The 27219-nt window shown below is 19.2% G+C and overlaps 4 protein-coding genes and 2 pseudogenes across 4 annotated transcripts, besides 2 other annotated features; 2 read left to right on the top strand and 4 right to left on the bottom strand.

Annotated features, from left to right (window-relative positions):
* Positions 1 to 1961: 1961 nt before the first annotated feature.
* PmUG01_05011200 (fam-l protein) lies at positions 1962 to 2908 on the bottom strand (the record flags this gene model as incomplete). The annotated part of the gene is made up of 2 exons (XM_029003321.1): positions 1962 to 2705; positions 2825 to 2908. 2 exons carry the CDS (start codon positions 2906 to 2908, stop codon positions 1962 to 1964), a joined length of 828 nt encoding a protein of 275 aa, XP_028860279.1.
* Positions 2909 to 4899: 1991 nt separating this feature from the next.
* Positions 4900 to 5867, bottom strand: PmUG01_05011300 (Plasmodium exported protein, unknown function; the record flags this gene model as incomplete). The annotated part of the gene is made up of 2 exons (XM_029003323.1): positions 4900 to 5655; positions 5781 to 5867. The coding sequence occupies 2 exons, from the start codon at positions 5865 to 5867 to the stop codon at positions 4900 to 4902; spliced, it is 843 nt and encodes a 280-aa protein (XP_028860280.1).
* Positions 5868 to 11788: 5921 nt separating this feature from the next.
* Positions 11789 to 14321, top strand: PmUG01_05011400 (STP1 protein; the record flags this gene model as incomplete). The annotated part of the gene is made up of 3 exons (XM_029003324.1): positions 11789 to 11809; positions 11934 to 12990; positions 13255 to 14321. 3 exons carry the CDS (start codon positions 11789 to 11791, stop codon positions 14319 to 14321), a joined length of 2145 nt encoding a protein of 714 aa, XP_028860281.1.
* A 3960-nt stretch (positions 14322 to 18281) lies between these two features.
* Positions 18282 to 19401, top strand: PmUG01_05011500 (annotated as a pseudogene).
* Positions 18282 to 19401: a sequence feature (PIR protein, pseudogene).
* Positions 19402 to 21894: 2493 nt separating this feature from the next.
* On the bottom strand, positions 21895 to 22784 carry PmUG01_05011600 (annotated as a pseudogene).
* Positions 21895 to 22784: a sequence feature (fam-m protein, pseudogene).
* A 2668-nt stretch (positions 22785 to 25452) lies between these two features.
* On the bottom strand, positions 25453 to 26474 carry PmUG01_05011700 (fam-l protein; the record flags this gene model as incomplete). Its single annotated transcript, XM_029003325.1, has 2 exons — positions 25453 to 26256; positions 26388 to 26474. The coding sequence occupies 2 exons, from the start codon at positions 26472 to 26474 to the stop codon at positions 25453 to 25455; spliced, it is 891 nt and encodes a 296-aa protein (XP_028860282.1).
* Between the last annotated feature and the right edge of the window lie 745 nt (positions 26475 to 27219).

Raw genomic sequence — 27219 nt, forward strand, 5'->3', positions numbered from 1 at the left:
AGAACACTGATTTCAATTTTTATATATAATATCAATTTTTTCATGTTTATTTCTTTTTCATATAAATAATTATATTAAAATTTTGAATGATATATTTTTTTTAATTTATCGCGTTCCTTACAGTTATAACATAGTATATTAACCAGTAACATATTATAATAATAAAACAGTTCATAACACGTTTTAAACTCAATATGCCTTGTGGGTATTTAATAAATTGTTTAAGCGATGCAATTATTCCTATATCCATAATTTTTGTTTTACATTTATAAAAGCATTGTTATCGGAATAGAATACCGTTTTATTCAAAAAATAATGTAAAATATATATATATATATATATTATTCAAAATAAGAAATATTTGCTTATAGATATTAATATAAACCTTAATCGAGATATAATAAATATATCTTATTATAAAAAAAACTATTCTATGAATTCTAATTTATTATTTAGATCATGATTACATTTTGAGGTATTTATATTTCAATTAATTTATATGCTACTTTCCACGTTATAAATAGAATTGATAAATTCAAAAATTCAGATTTATTTTTATATTAAATAGAAATTTAATATATCCCATACATGAGAAGCTTTAACAGAACATAAAATATAGTCACTCAATAATCTCTTGTCTATAAGGGTAATAAGTAAAATTATTTTTCCGATAACTTTTTAAGACTTGTAGAATTTATAACCTTAAATTATAGTTAATTTTCAAGGCTTTACTTTTCTACATATGAGATATAGTATTAGGGTATGTCATATTTAAAAATATTTAAAAAACAAAAATTAAAAAGAATTACATAAAAAAACAAAGCAACTAATATATATATTATTAATAATATAAGCCTTTAATTACTATTAATTAGATAATCACCTCATTTCCAATGAATTGAATTATTCATTATATCAAATATAATTATAAGTGAAATACGAAAATAGTAGGACATATCATATTAAGAAATGGTATTTAAACTTTTCATTATTTAATTTCAAACGAATAATACATAAATATAAATACAAGAAATTATCTATTAATATTTTTCTTAATTGCTACCTAACAATATAATCCTATAATTATATAAAAAATAAATAAAATATATAGATCATTTAAATATAACTTTTCATTATGATTTATATCCAAGAAATTTGTGAAATATTTAGTAAACATGACAACTAGGTACAAAAATAATATTACAGTTCCTATAAAAACTTCATTTAATTGTAGGGATTTTAAATCCAAAAGTTTATACCTTGTTAAAAATAATCCATAATGAAAAAGTTCATTATTTTATTATGCATTTATAATTTTACATTTAGATTATGTAAAAAATTAAGTCAAAAATATTTTTAAAATTATTACCTTTATAAGGTATTCCACATAAAATATGTTTTACGGAATAAATTTTAACATCCTTTTTATGGTTAAAAAAAACGTTTATATACGTATTACTGTAACAATAATTATTCATATACATACACTAAATGCAAAAAAAAACGCATTTATTTTTAGCTTAACAGTGATAATACATTTTCTTAAATAACATATACAAAGAATCATTTAAACTTGATTCAAAAAAAAAAAAAATGTCCAGCCAAAAAGAAAGAGACATTCTCCATTAAAATAACATAAATTATTACATTATTTATTAATTTTAGCGAAAATATATATATATTATTCATGAAATCTAATTTAGCACAAAAATGTATATATGAAGACAAAATATTTAGTTCAACTTTAGAAATTACATAAAATATAAATTGAGATTATTCAAACAATAAAAAATTGAAATTAAAAAAAGAAGTAAAAACATACTTTTTTATTGTCTCTCTACAAAAACACCATTATATGTAGGTGTATTTATAAAATAAAAATAGTTATTTTCATGTTTGTCAAGTATATCACTAAAGATATGGCTATATATGTTAAATTCATCTTCACAGAAAAACATATATTAATTCTTATTTATTTTTTTTCTTAACTTAATATTTTCATATTTTATAACTTTTCTATAGTAATAAACCATCCCTAATATAAATATAACAACAAATATAAGGTATGGTACGCCATAAATGAAAATAATAGATGCAGATATTTTTTGTAACATACCCCATTTACTTTGGCTTAACAAAGTTATTAAGGATCCCTGTACCCCAGACGCAACGCCACCTCCTGTAGATTCAACTGGGGATAACAACTCTAATGAACCCAACAATCCACCATCTATAAATGTTTCTAAAGAAAGATCTAATATGGGTAATATTAATACCAGGATAACTAACAATATTAAAGCAATTTGTATTCTTCGTTTTTTACATAATAGTTTTTTATATTCCTTATATTCAATAGTCTTGATATTTTTAATGTAATCTTCATAATCAAGTTCTTTAAATATTTTTTTTTCAAAATCGAAATACTTTTTTATTTTATGTACACCAAATTTATTTTTGTCAACACTTTTATCGTATTCCTCATTGTATAATGCACTTCTACATGAGGGTTCATGCTTTCCTTTTGCTCCCTTTTTATTATTAGATATATATATTCTTTTTTTCACTTCATTATTTGGAATTTCTCCTTTAGAATTTGCAATACTTGAATTTATATCCTGATTATATTTTGCTAATACCCGATAATCTCTTGCATTTAATTTTCTACGAAGATTGTATTTTTCATCCACGTTTTTATTTAAAGAGCTCTAACGAAAAAAAAAAAACGTAAATATTTCTTAATTAAATAGAAAAATATTTTCATCATAAATAAACACATTAATTAAAATATAAATAACACATATTTCTTTGAATAATGCTATAATACCATGTCAATGTAAAAGTAACATATCCAAGGTAAAAGCATAAACGTTAAAATTTTTATAAATAAGAACATAATTTTTTGGTCCATCGTATAGGTTTCTAAAATTGTAATATATTCAAAAATAATTATATTTATAATAAAGTATTATTCATTCAATAGAAAATCGTACTACATACAATTTTTCAATTTTCTATTATTATTTTTTCAAACAAGGATAATAATATATATATACCGAAATTGCATTTTACAATAAGGACCAAAATGAAGTACTTTTAAAAAAATATCATAAATTTTTAAATACTTACCTCATGAATAATTAAATTATTTTAAATAAAATGCCATAATTTTTATTCATTTATAAATATACAAAATGTACAGTTTCGTTATTCAATACAGTCGAGTAATTAAAAGTTTTTTTTATTGAAACTTTTTAATGTATAAAAAAAGTGTATGACATAATAATATTTTGAAATACTCATTTAATATACAGCATAGAACGTAGAGAATATAGACTTATTTCAATATTTTATATATTTGGATAGCAATTTCTATTTATAATGATGTTTTCCTATTATAAATGCCAATTTATAAGATATTACACTTTAAAAAAACGCGTTATTCATTTTACTAAATATTCATTATAATAAGCATAGAACTATTCCAATTATTAATGAAGTAGTCATTAACGTGTACAACTTTTTGCATTTTTTGAAAATGACACATTTTTTAGTTGTCATATAAACAGGTACATTAGGCTATGTTTCACAATATATTTAGAAAGTCCAATTAGCAATGTTCTATTTAAACTATAAAAAGATATATATAATTAAAAATTAAATGAAAATTTAGATTTATTTTTATACCATATTTTTAAAAAACATAATTTATAACAAAATTAAATTTGTACCATTATTTCTAAATGGCAATATTTTAAATTAATTGCCATTATATTTTCATATTTTACCTGCATATATATATTTAAACCAATATTAATATATAGCAAAAAGAAAAAAAAAAGGACACAATAAAATTAGTACGTGAATGTTGTATACAATTACCATAATTTAAAAATGTTCAAAATATAAATTTTTATATGAGATTAATATACAGGTTATTATATGTAAATTAAAAATATTAACGGGTAATAATATGATTTACCATAATATACTGCATAGTAACTTTTGTATTGAAAATTTTACAGCTAATATATTAGTTCTTTTTTTGGTCCTTTAAAAACATATTTTATCAGTAATATAATTTTACAAAAACAGAATTAACAATGAATACAGTTAAATGAAATATCATTTTTTTTAATAATTCACTTATCAAAAAATACGATTGGCTCAATTATTTCTGCTACATAAGTGGTGAAAACCACATCATAACAATTATAAAATTATTATATTCGCAAAAAACTACTATAAAAGTCCTAAATGAAATTTTATTTTACTTATCATTTAAAAAAATATTATTTTCCAGACGAATAAATTAATAAATTAACAAAAAAGATAAAAAAATAAAATTTAAAATACTATATTATAGTTAAAACATATATATATAAATACTATAAAAATAAACACTTCCTTTTATTATGCAAAAAAAAAAAACACAAGTTAATTGTTAATTTAAAAATAATAATTCATTCTCTGAATAATCTGAAAAAGTAATAATTTTACACTACAAAATTATAATAAATATAAAACAGAATTGTTTGTAGTTAATTTGTAAATTCACAATTAAATTCAATAAAATAACCTTAATTGTGATTATATATTAATTTTAACTTAAAAATATATATTTTTTAATGAAACTTGCTATATATAGATATTTATATTGAGCTATAAAAATTAACTAATACGAAAAAATACATTAAATTACATGTTAAAAAACTTTAAAGCATTTAAATTTACAAAAAAAGTAAAAACTTATTTTTTTTCATATTTATTTATAAATATAACTACGTATATGTAGGTACGTATATGAAAACTAAGCAATTGATCTTATATTTAATATGTCATTAAATATTTTACAGGTACTAAATAACATTAAAGGCTTTTTTATAGATATAAATATGTTCCTTACCATTCATTGAAGGCTTCCAAGAATCTAATTTTTTTATGTTTTATGACATTTTTATAATAATAATGAATTCCTCGTATAAGAATAATACCCAATATTAAGATAGGTAAACAATATATTAGAATACTAAATATTTTAAATCCTACATAATTCTTCACTTGACATGTAGTGAACCATAAAGCAGGCAAAGCCTCCTGAGGAGCTTGACCAGATGCAATGGCTTCCGCACTATTCCCTGATAACTCACATAATTTCAATAACAAGTTACCCGTAGTTTCAAATTTCCCTAATGATAAATCTAATATAGGTATAATTAATACCAATATAAACAATATTAAGAGTGAGTAAAGTCGTAATCTGTATTTTTTACGTTTTAATTTTTTGTAATCCTTATCATTGATTAACATTATTTTTTTAAAAAAAGCCATATCTTTCAGTCCATTCATTATTTTTTTATCATAATGATTATATGATTTATGAACTATGGTACATTTATTTTTCATAAGTTCCTTAATCAATTTCTCCTTAATTAGTGAACATCTATATAATTTTTCGTTTTTTTCTTTGTCCCATTTTTCATAATCAACTGTAGGTAATTTTTCTCTTTTTTTTTTTGTATTATATGGTATCTTTAATTCTAAATCTCCAACATACGGATAAATATCCTCTATATGAGTTCCTAATAAGCGATAAATTTGTGTATCTAAATTTCTATCAAAACCATATTTATGGTTCATAAATTTGACAAATGTTCTCTAAAAAAAAAAATGTAAAAATTTCCTATATAAATGGATATATATACCCATTAAAAAAAAAAAATTAATAAAAATAAAAAATAAAAATATGAATAATACAAATTCATTCTAAATTATTATCATACCATGTCACTGTAATAATGACAGAACCAAATTAAAAGGATAAACACAAAAATGTTGATAAAAAATATAAACCTAATATTTTGTTCCATGTTATAATATCTAATATTGTAATATATAAAGTGAGAAAAAAATTAGTATTACGTTATATAATTTCAATAATAAACAAAAGCTTATTTTTTTATTTTTAATTTTTTCTTTTATAAAGTTAACATATATAGATAATTTTACTATGTATGATAAAAAAAAAAATTACTTAAAAAAGGACGTTATAAAATTATATATTTAGTATTAATTATAAAAAATTAACATTAAGTATAACTACACAATTTAAATTCATTCATATATATTAACAGCTCATAATTTAATTACATATTAAAGTAAATAAACAAATTTATTTTTATAATTTTTAATTATTTGGACATCTTGAATTTAATTATAATATACAATGTATAAAATATGGATACATGCTATTGATCTAGGAATTTCTAGAATAATTACTATTTTTAAGTTTTCCTACTAATTAATCAAACTTTATATATATTATATTTCAGAAATATATTTATTGTTCATAAAAAAAAATTAGCATTTTCAAGAATACAAAAAAATTATTAATATATTAAAAAAATATATATTTTGTGAAAATTTTCGTGTTTTACTAATAAAAAATACTTATTTTATGCTGCATTATATTTGTAAAAAATTGAATTCACAATTTAATACATTCTATCTGAATAAAATATATATGTCAAATTCGAATAGAGAGTGATATTATAATTTTTTATTATAGTTTTAGAATATCACATTTTTTACTTGTGTATAATTTACACCTTTATTTATAAATTAAAAATATATATATTCATACACTACATTAAAGACAATTTTTTTTGTATTTATATATGTTTAAAATAAAAATACTTACATGGTGAAAAACAATAAAGTTATTAAAGGAAAAACACTTATAGAAATGTTGCAAACATTTTCGCTAATTTAAAAATATGTCAGAAGAATTATGTATACAATTTATTTACAGGAAATGACATGTAGACAACAAATGAGAAAGCATAGAAATATATATTAATTTTACGTATTCCTTAATAATTTTTATATTTAAAAGGTTACAAGGAATCTATTATTTTTTAAATATTTTTTTAAAAATTTTGTAATGCCTGTAATAAAATTTACAGGTACATATATATATATATATATATATATAATAATAATTTGCTTAAATTAACAATATGATATTATTATTTTCTTAACTTATGTATTAATTTCAGTAAAACATACGTAAAATCACTTATTTATTTTGTTCTAGTTTTTCACACAATATGAACATCTCATATTTTTTCTATTAGTTAAAGCTTCCACATGTAGTACACATTAATCCATTTTTAATTCTTATAATATCCTATGTATATAATTTATGAAATAAAATATAAAATATAAGTGAACTATATAATAAAGTCCTTCGAAACATTTATCCATAAATAATCCTTTCCAGTCCTAGAAACATGTATTCTTCCTAAGATTTTTTTCATCTGCATTCAAAGAAAAAAAATATATATAATAATAAATTATATATGTTATCTAAATTGTGAAATCATACACAAATACTTTAATTTTGCTGAAAATTATTTAATTTTTTCCTTATTAAATATATATATATATCAGAAAACTTTACACGCTTTTTTTCTTTTTCTTATTTACATTTAATTGATAATATAATTAATATTCAAAGTATCCAAATAATATATGATAAATATAAAATAATATTAAATTTCCATCTCCAAATTATTATATCATATTTATGATAAATATATATTTCAAAATCTACAAAAATATAATATGATCATTTAAATGTTCAATTTTTATTGATATCATTTTATTATTTATGTGCTTTCAAGTATTATTATCTTGAATAGAACTATTATTTCGTTTTTTTATAAAGACAAATTGTTGGAAAATTTCCCTTTTTTTACACGTTTAATGCAATTTGTTTTCTTTTTAAATCTTGAAAATTTCTATATTTCAATTAATTTATATAGTATTATTATTTATGGTGAAAGATAACACTAAATATATAGTCATATAAATAGATTCGTAGCATGAAATAGAAATATATTTCGTATACTATGGTACAACATTAATAATTTTTATAGCATACGTAATAATCATATAAATAAGTTTAAAAGTGTAATTATTTTAAAATATATTAATGAACCAAATAAAACTAATGAATATCAATGTTATTCTATTTCACTGAAATCCACATTCGAGGGTCTCATGTAAAAAGTGGAAAAACCTTCTGATTCTAGCGCATATGAATATATATAATTATTTCCAATAAATATACTAACATTTATTGCAACTTTTCCCATACATTTTTTTTTTAGACTATAAATTATTCTATGTCAAAATGAGCATACTCTACTAAAAACCCTCTTAATATTAAGACATTATATTACCGTTATAATAGTGTTGTATTTAGAAATAAATAATATTGTTTAATACTATTACATACTGTTCTATCTTTTCAGCCATATTCAATAAAAAATATACATATTTTCAAGTATATATTTCAAAACAAAAACCAAGAAAAATCGTGGCTCTGAAAATGATTAATTTATTCAGGTAACATTGGATATTATATAATATATACATTAGAAAATTATAATTCGTAAATGTTCTACAATAATAATTTTGCTCAATATAAAACCAGTTCCTGAAAAATTTATCTAAAGTGTAATGTTAAAAATACAAAAAAAACAAAAAGTACTAGAATAATTTTTTTTAATAATTAAATTTCGAATATAATGATATATGGCCGACGATAATTCTAAAAGAACAATATTCACAATGTGAAAATCAATTTAATAATGTGATAAAAAAACATGAAATTAAAATAAAAAAATTCTGTGCAAAAATAAAAATTAAAAAACATACACGAGTAGAATATAAAAAACCATTAATTTTAGTTGGATCTGTTTTATTCATATTACTGTCCATTATGAACGTAGTTAGGATAAATACTATTTCGTATAAATAATCTATATATATATAATATATAAATGGATACATAAGAAAAAGGACAATTTGCTAATTAAATAATCCTAACATTAACAGTAGTCGCAACGGATAAACAGAATTATCATTAAATTAACTAAACATTTGTAATAATACGAATAACTTATCTTATAATGAACGATTAAATATACATAATAATACACATACTCTTATAATTAAGTAATAAGAATGTAATAAATTATGGAACTTAATATTTAAAGTATTAGTGCTAAAAATTCATAATTTGATATTAAACAAAATATATGTATAAAGATAATATGTTATACATTAGGATTAAATGATAATATTTAAAAAATAATAATATTACATATATCGTATTATGATAATGTTAATAAATATAGTTTATTCCATTATTAGTGAAGGCACATAAAAAAAATTTTCCTTGTATACTGTGTTCTGAGTCTACATTTATATACATAAATAAAAGAATATAGATAATATTACAATATATTTTTCATTAAAATTATTGTTTAAAATGCTTTTCAGTATTATAATACATTGATAATTATGACTGTTACTATAAAATAATATGAACTATAATTTAAAATACGTAACGTCTTTTTACAATAATATATAGCACAATAACTGGATTATATATTTATATTAAATAAGGAAAATTATTATATGTTATATAAAATTACTAAAGTAAGTTAATTAGCTTTACTTTTACGTTTAATTTCAGCTATATGCTTTTCAACGCATATATATTTTAATTTAATGAGAGTTTTTGATTTGAAAATTTTATATATTCAGAATATCTATTTCATTGACAAATATACATTTTTAAATATATAAATAATCATAGTTATACGAAATAACATTAAATAAGTTTTATGAATATTTATTAATTTTTTATTATTTTAAATTAAATATCATAAATAAACTGCAGTAACATAAAAAAATTTGATTAGTTGTTAAAACAATATAATAAGAAATACATAAACAACAAAAAAAAATATTTTCGTAAATTTATAAAACGGTAAAGAGAAAAGAAATGCTGCATATATATACTGGAAAGTAATTATTAATCATCTCTTCCAAAATTTTTTCAGATATTTAAGAAAATCATATATCCTTTTATTTTACCACATAATAATATACTATCACAAGCTAATTATGTATGTTATGCTTTCCAAACATGTAACGTATTCAAATACATAATATGATTATATAATACCTTAAAAAATAATAAATTATTTTTATATTTTTTCCTCATATATTGTTATTAATTAAATTATTTTTAAAAGTAATGAGATAAAATTTAATGCAATAAAAGAAAAAGGAAGTATAGAACAAAAAATTTGTATTAATCCAAAATTGAAAATTAAATATATATGAAAAAATTAATTTTTTATTAATTTTAATTTAATTAAGTTAAATATATTGAACTAAATGATTATGTGATGTAATATTTTACAAAAAATTATCATAAATTAATATGTATATATATTTTTTAATTTTCTTACTATTCTACGTCTGTATGAACTTGCTTCATATAAGTAATTGAAATTATAAATAATGTACTCACAGAATTACAGAATAACACAAGTTGTTCCAAATAATTTAAAAATTTTCTTTAACTATATTTACAAATTCAAAACATAAAAAGAATTTTAAAATAATACATGAGCTTTTTTGTTTTGCAAACTAAATATATATATATCAATAATGTTAAAATGATATACACTTAGAGTTATCAAACTTAGTAAAAAATAAAAAATTAATTAACTACTTTTAATGTATTTATTCTAACATATATTTTGATAAATACATAAATATAGTTATAATACTACAATAGTTATTGTACTATTTAATATAATGCATTGATTTACTTACGTGCAATTTTAATGTTATTGTTTTTTAGAATAATTCTTTAATTTATTTTACTTATTTTTAATTATATAGTATAATTTTTGTTCTATAAGTATATATAATAATGTTTCATATATAGAGTAAGTATTCAAGCTTATTTCAGTTAACTAATATAACTAAATATACATTTTATTTAATAAAATTAAGACCCTACTAAATCATTCATATCGATAATTGATAATTCGAATATGCTAGAGAACATATATATATATTAAATTATATTCTTTTATATTTTTTAGTGGTATAATATACATTATAAATGATTAATATTTAGCTAATTAATTTATATATATATATAATATTATGTGTTATAAGTATATTTTAATATTTTTTACTTTTCATCACTACAAAAACAATTTAGAATAATTTGTATAATATTGTTTCCGTTCTCTCTACTAGATGCTGTAAATAAAAGAAAGTATTAACAAAATAGTTATAGCACTAAAATGGTTAATATCAAAAAAAAAAAATATATATAGCAAAATAACATAATCAATAAAAAGTATATTATCAGTTCTATTAATAATATGGTATACAGATTATTTATTTAATAAAAGCAAGAAGAAAAAAAATGAATTGCATACTTTAATACAGGTAACAATACTTATATTTTCTGTATTAAAGAAAAAATAAAAAATGAGACAATATACATATTAGTGATAATTGTACTCAAAACATTTTGTATTACTTACTAATGTTACTTATATGCAATTTTTTATTGTTAGTTATTTGGATTTTTCTCTATAAAAAGAATATAAATTTTATTTTCAGATATATTCTCAACTACTATATCATATCAAATTATGATTAATATATATCTCCCTATATGTTACATTTATTTGAGATAAAATACGATATGAATTGTATAATATAAATATTAATGCATTTAATTATTTTAAAGTTCATATATAAATTTCCACGTTAACGATAATTTTATATATTCTTCTTATAAAGATAAATTAATTCAAAATTATTCTACTGAAATAAAAATATACATATTCTAATTTTTCCTACAGTTTGTTATTTGCAACTAAAATATTAATATTTTGCGATTATGGAAGGATGTTTATCTTCGGTAATATTTCTTGTTTTTCATATAAATAAATATGTACACAGTTTATCTATAATAAAAAAAATGATAATACAACTAATCTAAAAAGTATTGCTTAAATAATCCTTAATAATTCATTTGAATTTAGAATTTGATGGTTCTAGGTACTGGAGCCTTAGAAATGTACATGTATCAAGAATTTATAAGGATTGTACAACATGTAAATCAAACAACTACTTCATTAAATAATGAAAATAATAAAGAAAATTTTAGGACTAAATGCTTACAACTGGCAGATTATCTAATTCAGCATAAGACTCCACCACGATATTATTTTCAAGGAAAAGAAAAATGGGAAGGAACACTAAAGGGGAGATTAAATTCTTATTTTACACCCCTTATTTTAAAATATGGTGGATGTTTTCCTATTTTAGATAATAATGAAAAACAAATTTTAGATTTAAATTATAAAGCATTAAATTTATGCGATGAAATAAAAAAAAGACAGGAAGAAATACAATGCATTAAAGGAAAACGCATAATTTCTGATAAATGTGATGAAACATGTTCAAAAAAAATTGATGAATATAATGCGTGGATTGATGATGAAAATATGAAGTTTAACAATATGAAAGTACTCATTGAAAACAATTGCAAAATTCGACCACTCCATTTTCCAACAATACAATGTGATATACTGAAAAATGAAACATTTAAAAAACTTAATAGATGCCCTATTAGGCATTCAGCTCCCGTGGTATCGCAAACATCTGTAGAAAAAAAAATAATTTTCTTAGATGGTGGGCAAATGTCGGAAAAAAATCCATCAATTCAACAAGCTCCAGTTGAACAAACCCCAAAAAGTTTACAGGGAGAACAAGAACAGGGTGACAAAAAAGCTGATAATGTACTAGAAATTCAACCGATTCTGGAATCTGAACCTCCAGTAATACCGTCAACGGAAGAAACAATCATTCCAACTAAAATTAATGAAAACACCCCTGTACAATATGCAGCAGCTGATAGAACAAGAACACCAAAAGATACTGAATATGAGAATCAAAAATCACAAGAATATACAACAGACCTTAATCCACTTTCTAAAGTTTCAGTTTTACCTATTCGTCATGAAAATACTTCATCAATTTCTATAAGTTCTAATAATGATTTACCTCTACCTATAGCTCCTTCCCCTATATCTGCAGGTAATACTAATACTACATATTTGCTATATTTGAAATAACTGAATTAATTAAAATATATATTTAAAAATCCATTGCAGAAACAACAGTACGTCTACTCCACATAAATATATCATCTATTTTAATAAGCGTTTTAATTATTGCAACATTTTCCCTTATTATTAAAGTAAAAAACGATTTAAGAATAAAAACTAAGATGTTCATTTGATTATTGTAATAATTTATTTTATAAATCTGATTTTGTTTTGTTATAGTACTTTTTAATAGGTTCGCTTAAAAAAAAAAGGATAAGAAGAAGACAAATGAAAATTCTCCGAATAACACTACCTTTATATTCGGACAAAAAAAACAAATATATAGCAGATGCTCATCTGAAAAACCAAATATATGGTGATGAACAAATAATTAAAAAAATAAAAGTACATGATCATAACATTCAACAAAATACACACTTGTCAAACAGAAGACAGAAGAGATCAAAAACTATTATAGAAGTACATATGCAAATACTAGAAGAATTTAGAAATACAGAAAGTGCATTAAAAAAAGGAGAATTTTTGGAAATATGCCTAGAAGTGTTCACAAATGAGGAATATATAGAATATCTTAACTCAACAAAAAATGATCTTACGGAACATATTAATAGTGAAAATTATATTGAAAAACAAAAAATTTTATGGAATAAATGGATAGAAAAACATAAAAAACTTTCCGAAATTTTAAAAAAAACAGACTGGCTTAACAATTTGAAGAATGAATGGAAAAAAGAACAATCATATGCAAAAAAAACTGATAAATTAGAAGAAAAATATCCAAATGAAAATGAAAGAATTCTTTGTTTAGAAAGACAAAAATATATTTGGAGACAGTGGATATCAAAAAAGCGCAAGATAATAGAGCAACACTTGGAACAGGCTTGGTTTTATGAATTGACAGAGGAGTTACGAAATATATTAGCTAAATATGAAAAAAAAGAAAATAAAGATGACATATCATTATTAAATATAAAAGAATTGCATCACAAAGAAAGTTATGAAGATTTATATAACCGAATAAAAAAAAAAATATTATCAAAACTGTGTATATTGGTACTTATGATGATTTTTGAAGAATGCGAAAAAGAGGAATACGTAGAAAATATAGAATCACATTTCGACAATTCCATAAATGATTGGAAAGACGAAGAACAATTATATAGAACATCACGGAACTCGGAAAATATTACTAAAAATAACTTCAATGATAACGAAAATAGTAAAAATAAAGAAATATATGATTATAAAGGAGATTTCTTAAAACAAGGCATTGAAGATTGGACAAAAGAAGATGATTAATATTTGAATTACCTGGAAAATGAGAATAACTCAGGTAATACAATAAAAGAGTTGAATATTATATCTTAGAATTAAAAAAAAACATCTTCAAATATATTTTAACGGTTTTATAATGAAAACAAATAATGTTTTTTAAACAGTTGCATTAGACTATGTGATGTCGGAAGAGGACAGTGAATAAAAAGTTTGTATACTAATGCATCATATTAGTAAGATAAGCGGAGATGAAATAGTGAAATTAAAATGCAGTTAACTAAAAAATATTTGAATTACTTATGACATTTTTTATTTATCTAAGTATATATATAATAACATTATGTTATCTTTTATTCAACAAAATAAGATGCTAATATATAAATGTATATAAAAAAAATAGTTTTTATATTTTAAATATAAGTATATTTATTGAAGAAAGCTTAAGCAAAGTTTTTTTTATTTATTCCTTAATAAATAATTTATATCAATGATATAATATATATTAAAATTTATAACCTATATTTTTGCAATATATAAAATGTTTACATGTATATGTTAGTTTAATATATAGTATAGATTTAGGAAGTAGATTCCCTAAACTGATATTATAAAAGTAGATCAAGACCCTATATATGTATTCTTTTATATATATGTATTTATATTTTTTAATTTTTTCCTTGTTCTTCCTTTTTATTTATTTGTTTAAACATATAATTAATTCAACATGGAACTTTTATAATTTTATAATAATATAATATTATATTTTACTTAAGAGGGAATAATTTTTCTTATGTTGAATAATAATAATATTTTCAATACTTTACTATAAAAAAAACAATTTTTATAATTTTTGATTATTTATTTTACATTCATTTTAAGATATAAAGTTACACCTTATGATAGACGCACTTTTTATACACATAATATAAAGATTAATTGATTTTTCATTAAGCTTACATGTAATTTAAAAAATATAATGGTACTTTTATTAATACGAAATATGTAAATAATATATATTTAAAAAATAATATATAATTCATATATATAACATATATAATTAAAAATAGTATATATGGTTTCTTATTTTAAAGACTTTATATTTGTAGATATTTAAGAAAAAATAATGAAGATATGTCTTCCATATATGCTTTCATTATACTGCAAATCTAAGTTATTCCGTTATCTAAAGTGAAAAATTACAATATTTTGTCGTATCTGGAGAGAATAATTATTATTATATTAATTCTAAAAGCAAATTATAAAAAGCACTATGTATATAATATTTATAATTAAGTACCTACAAATTCGTGTATGTATGTATATATATATATATATATATATATTTTATCTTTTTTAAAGTTTGTAGAATATAAATTATTATCTCATTCAGATTCATTTATATATTTATTATTTTTTTTACTTATAATATTCAAAATGTTTCTCTAATAAAATTAATCATTAATCTAAATAAAATATTTCATATAATTAACATATTTATTCATATGTTAAATATAAAGATTATTCGTACCGAAAATCCTTTAATCAACGCTTCATTTTTATGAATGATTTTTTATATAGGACCCCAGTCAAATGTTTGTGAATTACAACATAAATTAAGGTTAAATTTTTGGTATTAGAGAAGGAACTGTATACTGAACATAAATTTTTCTTAGAAATATAAATATATTTAAAATTATTATTATTAACCTTAAGAAATTCCACGGAAACATTTTTGCAGTTAAATCATTTATATTTTATTAAAAAATGTAATTTCATTATTTATACAATATATTAATATAAGTTAGGAGAAATTTATAAATTTTTAAATATAAATTTTATAAATATATTTATTATTTAGTTTTATATATATATGTTATTTACACTAAATAAATATATATTTTTCCGAGCACTTTATCTTACAATTTTTTATAAAATAAGTGTATGTTAATAATATAATTACATTTATTATATAGTTAAATGTAAAAATAAAATAACATAAGACAAAGTCCTTTATATGTATCATATGATATATAATAAATCATCCAATTATAAAAATAATTTTGTCTCCAATACTCACATGCACATATATATATATTTATACATGAATAAAATAAATTTACATGCTAATATATATTTTATTATAAACACAATAAATGAATAAAAAAAAAATATAAACCATTCATTATCAATTCATTACATGATAGAAATATTTAGTAAATATAAAATACATTGTTGCAGTTTCAAAGGATATAAATAAATCATAGTACATGAACGATACGATAAAAAAAAAATTAATATAATTTTTATACTATTAAAAAATACATATATATATTTAACTTATTATTCTTTATTATATATAATAATACTTCAATTTTTTTAATTCAAAATTTTCATCTAGTGAATTTTAATGCATCCAGTTTGCTTTCTTTTTATATTTATTTTCTTATTACATAATGTAAAATAGATAAGAATTATAACTCCATGTATCATTAAACTTTCAATTAATTCTTTGTATTTAAATCTTGATGAAATTTTTAACAATTATACATATTAGAATGTCAATATTTTTTTATTATTACAATTCATACTTTTTTAATATATACTAAATTATATAATAAATATATTAATAAAATTCAAATATAAATATGATTTTCATATTATACTAAACATATATAAGCGTAAAATATTTTGCAACTATATGATATATAAAAAGAGGTGACATAATTTATTATTATTTTCTGAGTATCTTTAAGTAAATATAGTTATATGGTAGAATTCATGTGATATATTTACAAGATATAAGAAAATATGCAAAAATTAAAAATATTTTGATATTAAATTTTACTATTATTTTAAAATATATAGAACGTAAAACACATATCATAAATATGTTTTATAATAAGATATATTTTACATAGATTATAATAAAAAATTTTAGTTCATAAATTAATCTATATTTTTTTTATATTGTTGATACAAAATGATTCCAGTGATAAATTTTATTAAAGACCTTAACACAATTATTAAATTCTTTTTTTTTTATTTTTAATTTATAAATATAATAAATTTATAACATAAAATTATCTAATTTTTCTGTATCTATATATATATCCAATATAAAAATATATGTTCTAATAAGTCAAATGTAATAAATGAGAAAGCATATCATTAATTGCCATATGGAATAGAATGGAGAGAGTTATGATAATTAAGAGGATATTTTATAATTATACAAAACGGTCTATTTATAGAATAAAACATATATAATATAAACTAATTTTCTGAAGAAGTCTATTTTTAATATAACCAATGTGTACCTATTGACATATAGTATATTAACATTTTTGTTAATTTTCTCTTTTATTTATATAAATACTAATTTCATTAATATTGGCGAAGTTGAATTTCTTAAGAGGTTACTACATTATTATAACTTATAGTTAAAATTTGTGAATTTGATAAATATGATTATAACATTAAGAACAAACAATCGTTCATAAAAGGAAAAATTCTTTAATTTTCAAAGAGATAGTATTTATATATTTACAGCATTTTAAAAGATAAAAGAAATTTCCTAAATAGATATTACAATATAATGAACAAAGCATATTATTAACTGCAAAAATTAATTTATTTTCCTGTGTATCATTTCAAAAAAAAAATACGTAGTCCTTCTTTGAATGAAAAAACTAGGTAAGTTTTTTTTTTTCTGTAATATTTTTTAATTAAAATAATCCTATTTTTCATACTATTATATTTACAATTACAGGCATATGTTTTAAATTATACAAACTATTCTATATTATTCCAATTTAAAGTAATAACTAAAAAGGAGTTTTAATTGAGGAATTGCTTTTTAACTCAATATATAAAATAAGTAATTCATCACATAAAAACATATAATATATCATGGATTTATTTATATAAATATTAACTGGATATGAATTTAATTTTTATTATTTAATTCACATATACTCATATACAATGGTATCCAAAAGTGCAGGGAAGAATGTAATTTTTATCTTTCCTTATTATAATTATTATTATATACAATTATTCGTTTTTCAAGAAATAGTATAAAAATCGATTTCATGAAAGTATAATTTTTATAAATTATATATTTTTATTATAATTGCGTGGAATTATTTCTTAAATATGAAAAAGAATTTGTGTCACATACAAAACAATACACAGAAAATGATTCTAAATTTTGTAGTAGTATTTGTCCACCATGTGAAGATTCTATGGATCATGATATTTGTAAATCTATAAGTCAATAGATTTATATGTACTTAAATATTATAAATCAGAACTATAACTCTAATAGGGAAAATACGTGTAAATATTTGAATTGTCGTCTACATAAAGAATTTACTGATTAATCCTATAACTTGTTTAGTGCACTTAACCATCTTTCATTAGAATAAAAAACTAATGTGTGCATGAATTACATTAAAAATATTAATTCTACTACTTTAAAAAAACTTACGGAATTATATAATTAATATAGAGATTTTAAAAAAATTATAGATCAAAAAGATAATGCTATTAATAATAATTCTGACAATGCTACAAAATATTATACCTTTTATATTAAACATTACTCGGGATTCAATGAATATAGTAGTGACGACTTTTGCAAGGTGTTAAAAAATTTTAAGGATGTACATAATAATATAATGAATATGGTAAATACCTGTCCTTATGTACCAAGAATTTTAGAACCTAAAGAAAATTATGTATTTGTTACCACTTTAACAATGTTTTCCGTATTACTAACATTTTTTACTTTTTTAATTTTACATAATGTTAATAAAAATTATACTTAAAATTGTATATATTTTACCAGAATTTCAATAATTTATTTTCACGAAAAATTTCCTAGACAAAATAATTATATATGTATATATATACATATTATTTTTTTTTCATTTAGTTTACTCCTATTAAATCGTGGTTACATGGACGTTTACAAAGGAAAAATATACTTTAACATAAGAGACTTGAAGATATAAGAAGAGAATCCCTACAAAACACACAAGAAAAATTAAATAGAAATTATTCTCAAAGTTTTCATAATATAATCTATCAACCTCAAGGGTAGCCTTGACGGAAAAATTACAGTTTATAATATTTCCATTAAAAAATAGAATACTGAATTTCATAAAGTTTTCATATTAGTGGAAGCGTGTTAACATAGGAGATAAACAAAAAATAAACAATTGAATACATGTGTATTAAATTAAAATAGAAAATTATGTAAAAAATAAAAAGAACTTATATATTATATATATAACTAAACTTATTTTACACTTTTTTTGTTATATGTTCATTTGGAATTTATATGAATTTAATATTTAACATATTTTACATCTACTTTAATCGTAGTTCATTTATCTCGTATCTATTTTATATGATTTTTCAATAAGGTGTTTTATACAGGGTGATTAGAGACATAAATTTCCCTGTTATTCAAATTTTAATTGATAAATTCCTAAGTATTCACAAATAATTTATAAATATGTACCAATAAAGAACTATTCTTAATTTTTTTTTGTTCAAATAACACCCTATTATATGCACAAAATTTACTGGGGGTAAACACATATGTGTATGATAAACAAAAATATATATAAAACTACTTAATTATTGTAAAGTTTTGACCGAATTAAATTATAACTGTAACAAATAGTATTTATATTCCTATATTACATTTTAATTCCTTTATACATAACAAAAAATTAAACAAATATTCTAAAAAGTTTTTAATAACATTTAACAATTTAAAATTCCAAGAAATAAGAATAATTAATTTTCAATTCCTCCTTTTACCAGATTTTTGATATAACTCAAATTTTATATTCTATGTGGGACTCATTATATACATATCTCTATACATATAATATTTTACAAATGGGTACTCACTTCCCTTCAATATAAAACCTTTACTGAGCAATTTTCCTTTACTAATTAGTAATTTGATAAAACGAAATTTTTTTTTAAATTGTTCGTAACTTTGTATATGTTTGGAACGTACTAAATATATGAAGTTTATATATTAATATAGATAGTATATTTTTCGTATTATAAATAATATCACATTAAAAATAATAAAATGAAACATGTGAAGTATTCTAATTATACCATATTAGTGTAACATTAACTTGTCTACATTAAAAAAAATAAATTCAAATTTATTTTATAAAAGTAAATAAATATTATTTTTAATGAATATTTCTTTATAATAATCAAATATTCAGTTTAGTCAAAAATACTTAACATATGGTTTATGCTTTCATTACATATAAAAATTCTATTTATTTGGTTATACTATTTTAATAATTATTTTTAACTTTCCTGTAATGTTTTATTGTACTTACATATATAATGACAAATACAAAGATACTGAAGAAAAAAAAATAATGCACATAAAAAAACAAATTAAAAAAAAACAATGTAAGTTTATATAATCAATTTATTTATGCAATACCCACTAAAATATTCTAAAGAGATTTAACCTATACAAACTAATTAATCAGTTCAACTAAAAATTCAATATATTTTTATAATTTATTTTTTATGAAAAAATAATTTCATTAATAAAAATGTTATTTTCATTTATATATCAAAAATATAAGTTTTAGATAAAAAAATCTTTTTTATAGATCAAATAAAACATTTTTGAAGTTCAAACAGCATTTCAACTTATATATATATATATATAAATATAATTCAATTCTTTAAAATTGTAAAGTTAATTTTTTTATCTTTTAAAAAGAAATAATAGTATATTTAAAAATATATATTAGCTAAGAAAATAATGTAAAATATTAAATGGTATAAAATTAAAATATATATCGGAATTTATACACAAGGAATATATTTAAAAAAGATATTATATTATTATATATTAATTATTCGCGTTCATAAGATGAAAGAAAAAATAAAATCTCTTAAAAGTATTTTTACATCTAATAGGTGTTATAACTTATTTGATATAAAAAATATCATATACAATATATAAAAAATATGTTCTTTTCAAAGCAATATAGAATATACGTATATATATGTCAATGTAACAAAATATATCCACGTTTTTTATAAAATATAAAACAAGACACGTGTACTGTTAATTTTAAAATAATACTTCATTTTAAAAATTTGAACAAATTATAATTTTAGTTCACAACGAAACGCAATATAAATAGTGCAGATTTTTAATGCAAATATAAATTATCACAGTTCCATATAATTATGTGAATTGTTCTATCATATGGGCATTTTAAATCACAATCATATATATTCATTGAAAAATATTTTATTATACAATTATATATATTGCAGATAATATATAATTATGTTACAATGATAATTTAAAATACAAATTAGAAAATTTTTAAATTTTCAAATATACAAAAAATCAAAGAATATAATTTTTTTTTAGTTTTTTATAAAAGAGAATGGTTGTACATACATGCATTTATATTATTTTGGATATTATATATGTTCTTGCTAAAAATATGAATAAAAATATTACATATATTACTTCATAATAAATACATATATATAGAAAGATAAATATACCTTATTATTTGCTTTATTCAGACATCAACTTAATCTTATTATATTTTTCATTATTCCTTAAAATTTTATAAATCGCTATTATAATTATAATAGATAATATAATCATAAGAAAACTAAAAAATATTATTTCAGAATATTTTCCCATAGATTCTGCTATAGTTTTTATAGCATTTGGTAATGATTCCCTTATTGCACTTTTAATATCATCCCATGAAACATTCAAAAACGTTAATCGTGATGATAGTGGTATTCCTATTCCCACAAAAAAAAATAATAAAAGTAGTGCAATTCCATATCCATAATTTCTGAATTTTATTTTTTTTAAAGCTATATAACGAATTTTATCGTCTTTTTCAAGGGAATCATCATATCCTTTCTTTTTTACTAATTTTTTTTTAAAATGGAAATGTTTTCCATCAAATATTACGTTATTACAGTCCATAAGTTATGTATAGTATTGTACTTTATTTACTAAACATTTATTTAATTGTTTGTTTTATTCTTTTGAACATTTTATATTATTAGACATATTTTTCCATTCATTAACTTTATTATTTTGACATTTTTTTTTTAACAATGCATTGTTTGAACCATTATCCTGTTTATATTTTCCTAGTAATCTATAATGCCTTGTATCTGATTTTTTACAAGAGTTACAGTTTTCATCCACGGATTTGATAAATATATACTAAAAACTCAAGGCAAATATTTATTTTTAATTTAAATAAATAAACTAATGGTAAAATATTATATTAATAGAAATAAAATTCGAAAAATATAAAAAAATAAAAATATACATATATGATAATATTATACCACATAATTGTTAAAATTGTATATCCATGTAAGAATGATAAACGTAAATATTTTAACAAATATAATTATCTTAATTTTGTTTTCCATTATATAAATCTTTAATACTATTATATTTTGAGGAAAAAATTAACAATAATATAATACAATTACAATGTAGAATGATGCAATATTTATTTAAAAATTTATTTTCATTATTCCTTCATAAATACATAATATAATGTATTTAACTATAATCAATATTTAAGCATACATAAAGTAAAATAACTTTAAAAATATATTACATAAATTTTATAATAAAGTTATTTGAAAACAAAAATAACTTTTATAAGAATAGAATAATACGAATTTCATTATAAATATTAAAAATATATAATTTAATTATTTAATGTAGTACTTTATTTAAATAATATATTTTATTAATTCTCTTCAAAATAAAACAGAAAGATATATATATACTATTTCGTATAATTTCAAAACACTTAGTTTCTAGAGAATATAGAATGTAGAAAATATCGATCATATGCTATTTTATATATTTATACAATAATTCCAAATCATAAGGATATTATCCTACAATTAATTCTAAATGTAAAAACATTATAATGTAAAAGAACCTCTCATTATTCTTAAAAATATTTATAATTATGACAATTTAATAATAGTAATAATATATTAAAGAAATATTATTTAATGTTATGTAAAACTTGACTGAAGTTTTATATGTTTCCTAAGCATAAGCAATCTTTCATAGTCTTCTGTGTATTAAAAAAATTGAATATATTTTCTTCTACATGACACATAAAGGAATATATATATTAAAGGCCAATAAAAACTCATTTTTTATTTTTGTATTATAATTTTTAATTAAGTGTATACCATTATTTATATGTTAAAAATCTTTATAGGCATTTACTTAATTGTTTTAATTTTTTTTTTTCAATTATTTCTATTTAGAAAAAATAATTGTATCGTTCCAGAAAAAACAAAAAATCATATTGTCTCAGTAGAATTATTCCATATTTTTATACATATACATAATGTTTAGTTGGAATAAAATATATTAACAAAATTATAGCTATATTTAATGTTAAAAAAGAAGAAAAAGTAAATAAATGAATAATAAAAATAATTAATTCTTTTGTTAAAATTGTTATTTGAAATATTATAAATATTGCAATACAAAAACATACAAATATTCTAGTCCTTTATCCTATAGGTTTTAAACATACTCTAAAAAAACATATTATTCATTGGTTATTTTATTGAATAAACAGTATTTTTTAATGTATATGTAAATGTTATAATTAAAACATCTTTTGATATTACAATCTAGATTTTAGTTCAATTTATGAAAAATAAAATTTAATAAATGAAAATTATTCACAAAACTGTTAGATACAGAATATTATGCGTTATAGTTAATTAAAGATTTATAAAAAAATATATTTAAAAAAAGTTACTTCTTAAGTTTATCTTGTTAAGCCTTATCTAACCACAAAATACATATTGCTTATCTATGAATTCTGGACAAAATAACTTTACTTTATCTTTTAATTTAATTTTGTATAAAAAAAGAATTTTAAAAATAAAATAAATTATTAATTGTAATATTAACTCTTATCATATGTTTAGATGAGCATAAATGGTAATACAAATATAAAAAATTTATTTATTCATAATTATATCTTTATAGAAAAGAACATATTTATATTTTTCATTCCCAAGTAACATATTGAGTTTTACAGGTATGCAACACATATATAGAGATCTATTATTATGACAAGGGAAAGAATTACATATTAAAAACTTTTTAATATATTATCTATTAAATTATGATTATATATAGTTCATTAATTTAATTTTTTGAAGATGTAAAAATTAAAATAAACATTTATATCTATAAATTTTCAATAAAAAAAATAATTCATTTTAAAAAATTTATTTAATACCACAACTGAGAACAATTATAAAAACTTAAATGATTTTAAGTATTCATACAATTGTAGATAATTAAAAAACAGAAGTTATTAAGTAATTATAAATAAACTATATTTAGTAATTATTTTATTATTTGTTTATAATTCTGAATTTATAGAATACAAAAAGAACAAAATGTTTGTTAAAATGTCGTTTGCAATAAATTTTATTTGTAACATATATATCACAAAATATATTTTATAATATAAATATTAAGCTTATATTTTAATAAAAGATATATATATATCAGCGCTACAAAATATATTTACATATGTTCATGAATGGAAAAACAAAACTCATATATGTAATCTAAAGGGGTAATACCATTTTATAATTAATTAAATATATAATCATTTAAATCACATAGAAATATAAAATACAAGGGCTTATTACGTATAAAAATAATATAAATTTACAAATATTATTACTAGAATTATGTATAATGCACTACTATAAATTTATTATAAAGCAAAAATATGTATTTTCCACAGAAAACCATCGAAATAGAAAATTATATGAATTAAAGCAAAATATACAATTATTTAAAAAAATATACTTTAATATACAATTTGAAAAATATTAAAACTTTGAAACTCACAAAAAACTAAGAACATATTCATTTATTGATGTGTATCAAAAAAGCTAGTTATATTTATTGTACTTATATAATTTTAAGCAATTATTCGTACGTTTATTTAGTTTATTTGTATATTTTTGCATATATTACTTAATATTCGAGATATCTTTACAGAAAGTAGAATGTTACTTAGTATGTAATTTACCTTTTCATGAATTTAATTTTTTCATATTTTTTAACCTTTTTATGGTAATAAATAATTCCTGATACTATGGAGATACTCAATATAATGAAAGGTACGAAATATATCAGAATTCGAAAAAATTTTCCTAAATGGCATATATTACTAACTTCTTTTACATTATCACAAAATTCACATATTCTTTCGGCTGAAACTTCAGTTGGGGTACTATGTTTGAAAAATTCACCTATGTTTTTCATCAGTTCTATAATGGGCTCAGACTTATTTTCACTTAATGATTTTAAATAATTCTTGTTTAAACCTAATACATACAATAAACTAGTTTTTCCTACTGATCCAAGTACAACTTCTAATATAAATATTATTAATAAAAATAAGAAAAGTAATACAGGTAAAACAATTCGTAATCCGTATTTTTTACGTATTATTCTTTTGTAAACCTTATTATTAATTGTCCTGTTATTTTTAAGAAAATCCGTATAATCGAGTTCCTTGAATATTTTTTTTTCTAAATGGGAATATTTTTTTGTTTCAAATGTACAAGTATTATGTTTCATATCTGGTTTATGATCTCCTACGATATTTGACGCACATCTATTTGGTTGTTTCTTTTTTCCTGAATCATCCTTCCCATTATTAGATATGTCTTTTTTTTCATGAACTACATTAATTGGAAAACCTTTTTTTAAATATAAAGAACTTGAATTATTATCCTGTTTATATTTTGTAAGTAAACGATAAGTTCTTGCATGAAATTTTCTACGATGATAGCTCATTTCATCTAAAGATTTTTTAAGCGTACTCTAAAAAACGAAAAATTTCAAATACTAGTAATGTAATATATTAAAATATATAATGATAAAACAGAAGTATTAATAACATAGAGAACGAAAAATATGAATAATAGAAATATCATTAAATAATATTAGTATACCATATGAATATAAAAATGGCATATCCAACATGAAAGCATTAGTGTAATGATTTTAATAGATAATGGAGTATTAATTTTCTTTTCCATGATATAATTGTTTAAAACTGTAATATACTTAGCAGCAATATAATAATAATATAAAATTACTATAATTATAGAGGACAATATTATTATTTATTTTATGTTTTTTGAAAAACGCTTTAATAAGTAAATAATATTAATTTTTTTAAAGCATAATGGAAGAAAAATAACTTTTAATATAATCTATAAGAGTTTTATCTTAATATTATTCTCAATGAATTAAATTTAATTAAAATAATATAAGATTAACTCATTATTTAATATTCAAAATATATAAATTATTTATTTAATAAAGTAATTAAAGATTTTTCATTTAGTTCTTGTCAATATAAAATATAAAAATATATATATGATTTCTTCATATTTAAAAATGCTGCATATATAGAGAATATAGAATATAGAGAATATAGAAAATACATTTCTATATATATTAAGAAACATATCACTGATATCAATAATGTGCTTTTAAGAATTATACAATTTTTATGAAAATTACAATTTGGAAAAAGACATTATTTCTAAAATAATATAAATTTTAATACCATTATAAAAACATTAATAATATATGAAGAAAAAATATTTTTTTTCTGTTTTTTACTTTATATTATCTGTAGTATTTCCATTAGTTACTACATAAACTTATACATTTTTTATGACCTATAATATATTTTAAAAATTATATTTATAACAAACCAAAATTATACTAAAAAGGTATATACTTCAATATAAATAACGACTGTCCTTTTACGTA

Source organism: Plasmodium malariae (genome assembly GCF_900090045.1).
Source record: "Plasmodium malariae genome assembly, chromosome: 5".
In the NCBI taxonomy this organism is placed as follows: Eukaryota; Apicomplexa; class Aconoidasida; order Haemosporida; family Plasmodiidae; genus Plasmodium; species Plasmodium malariae.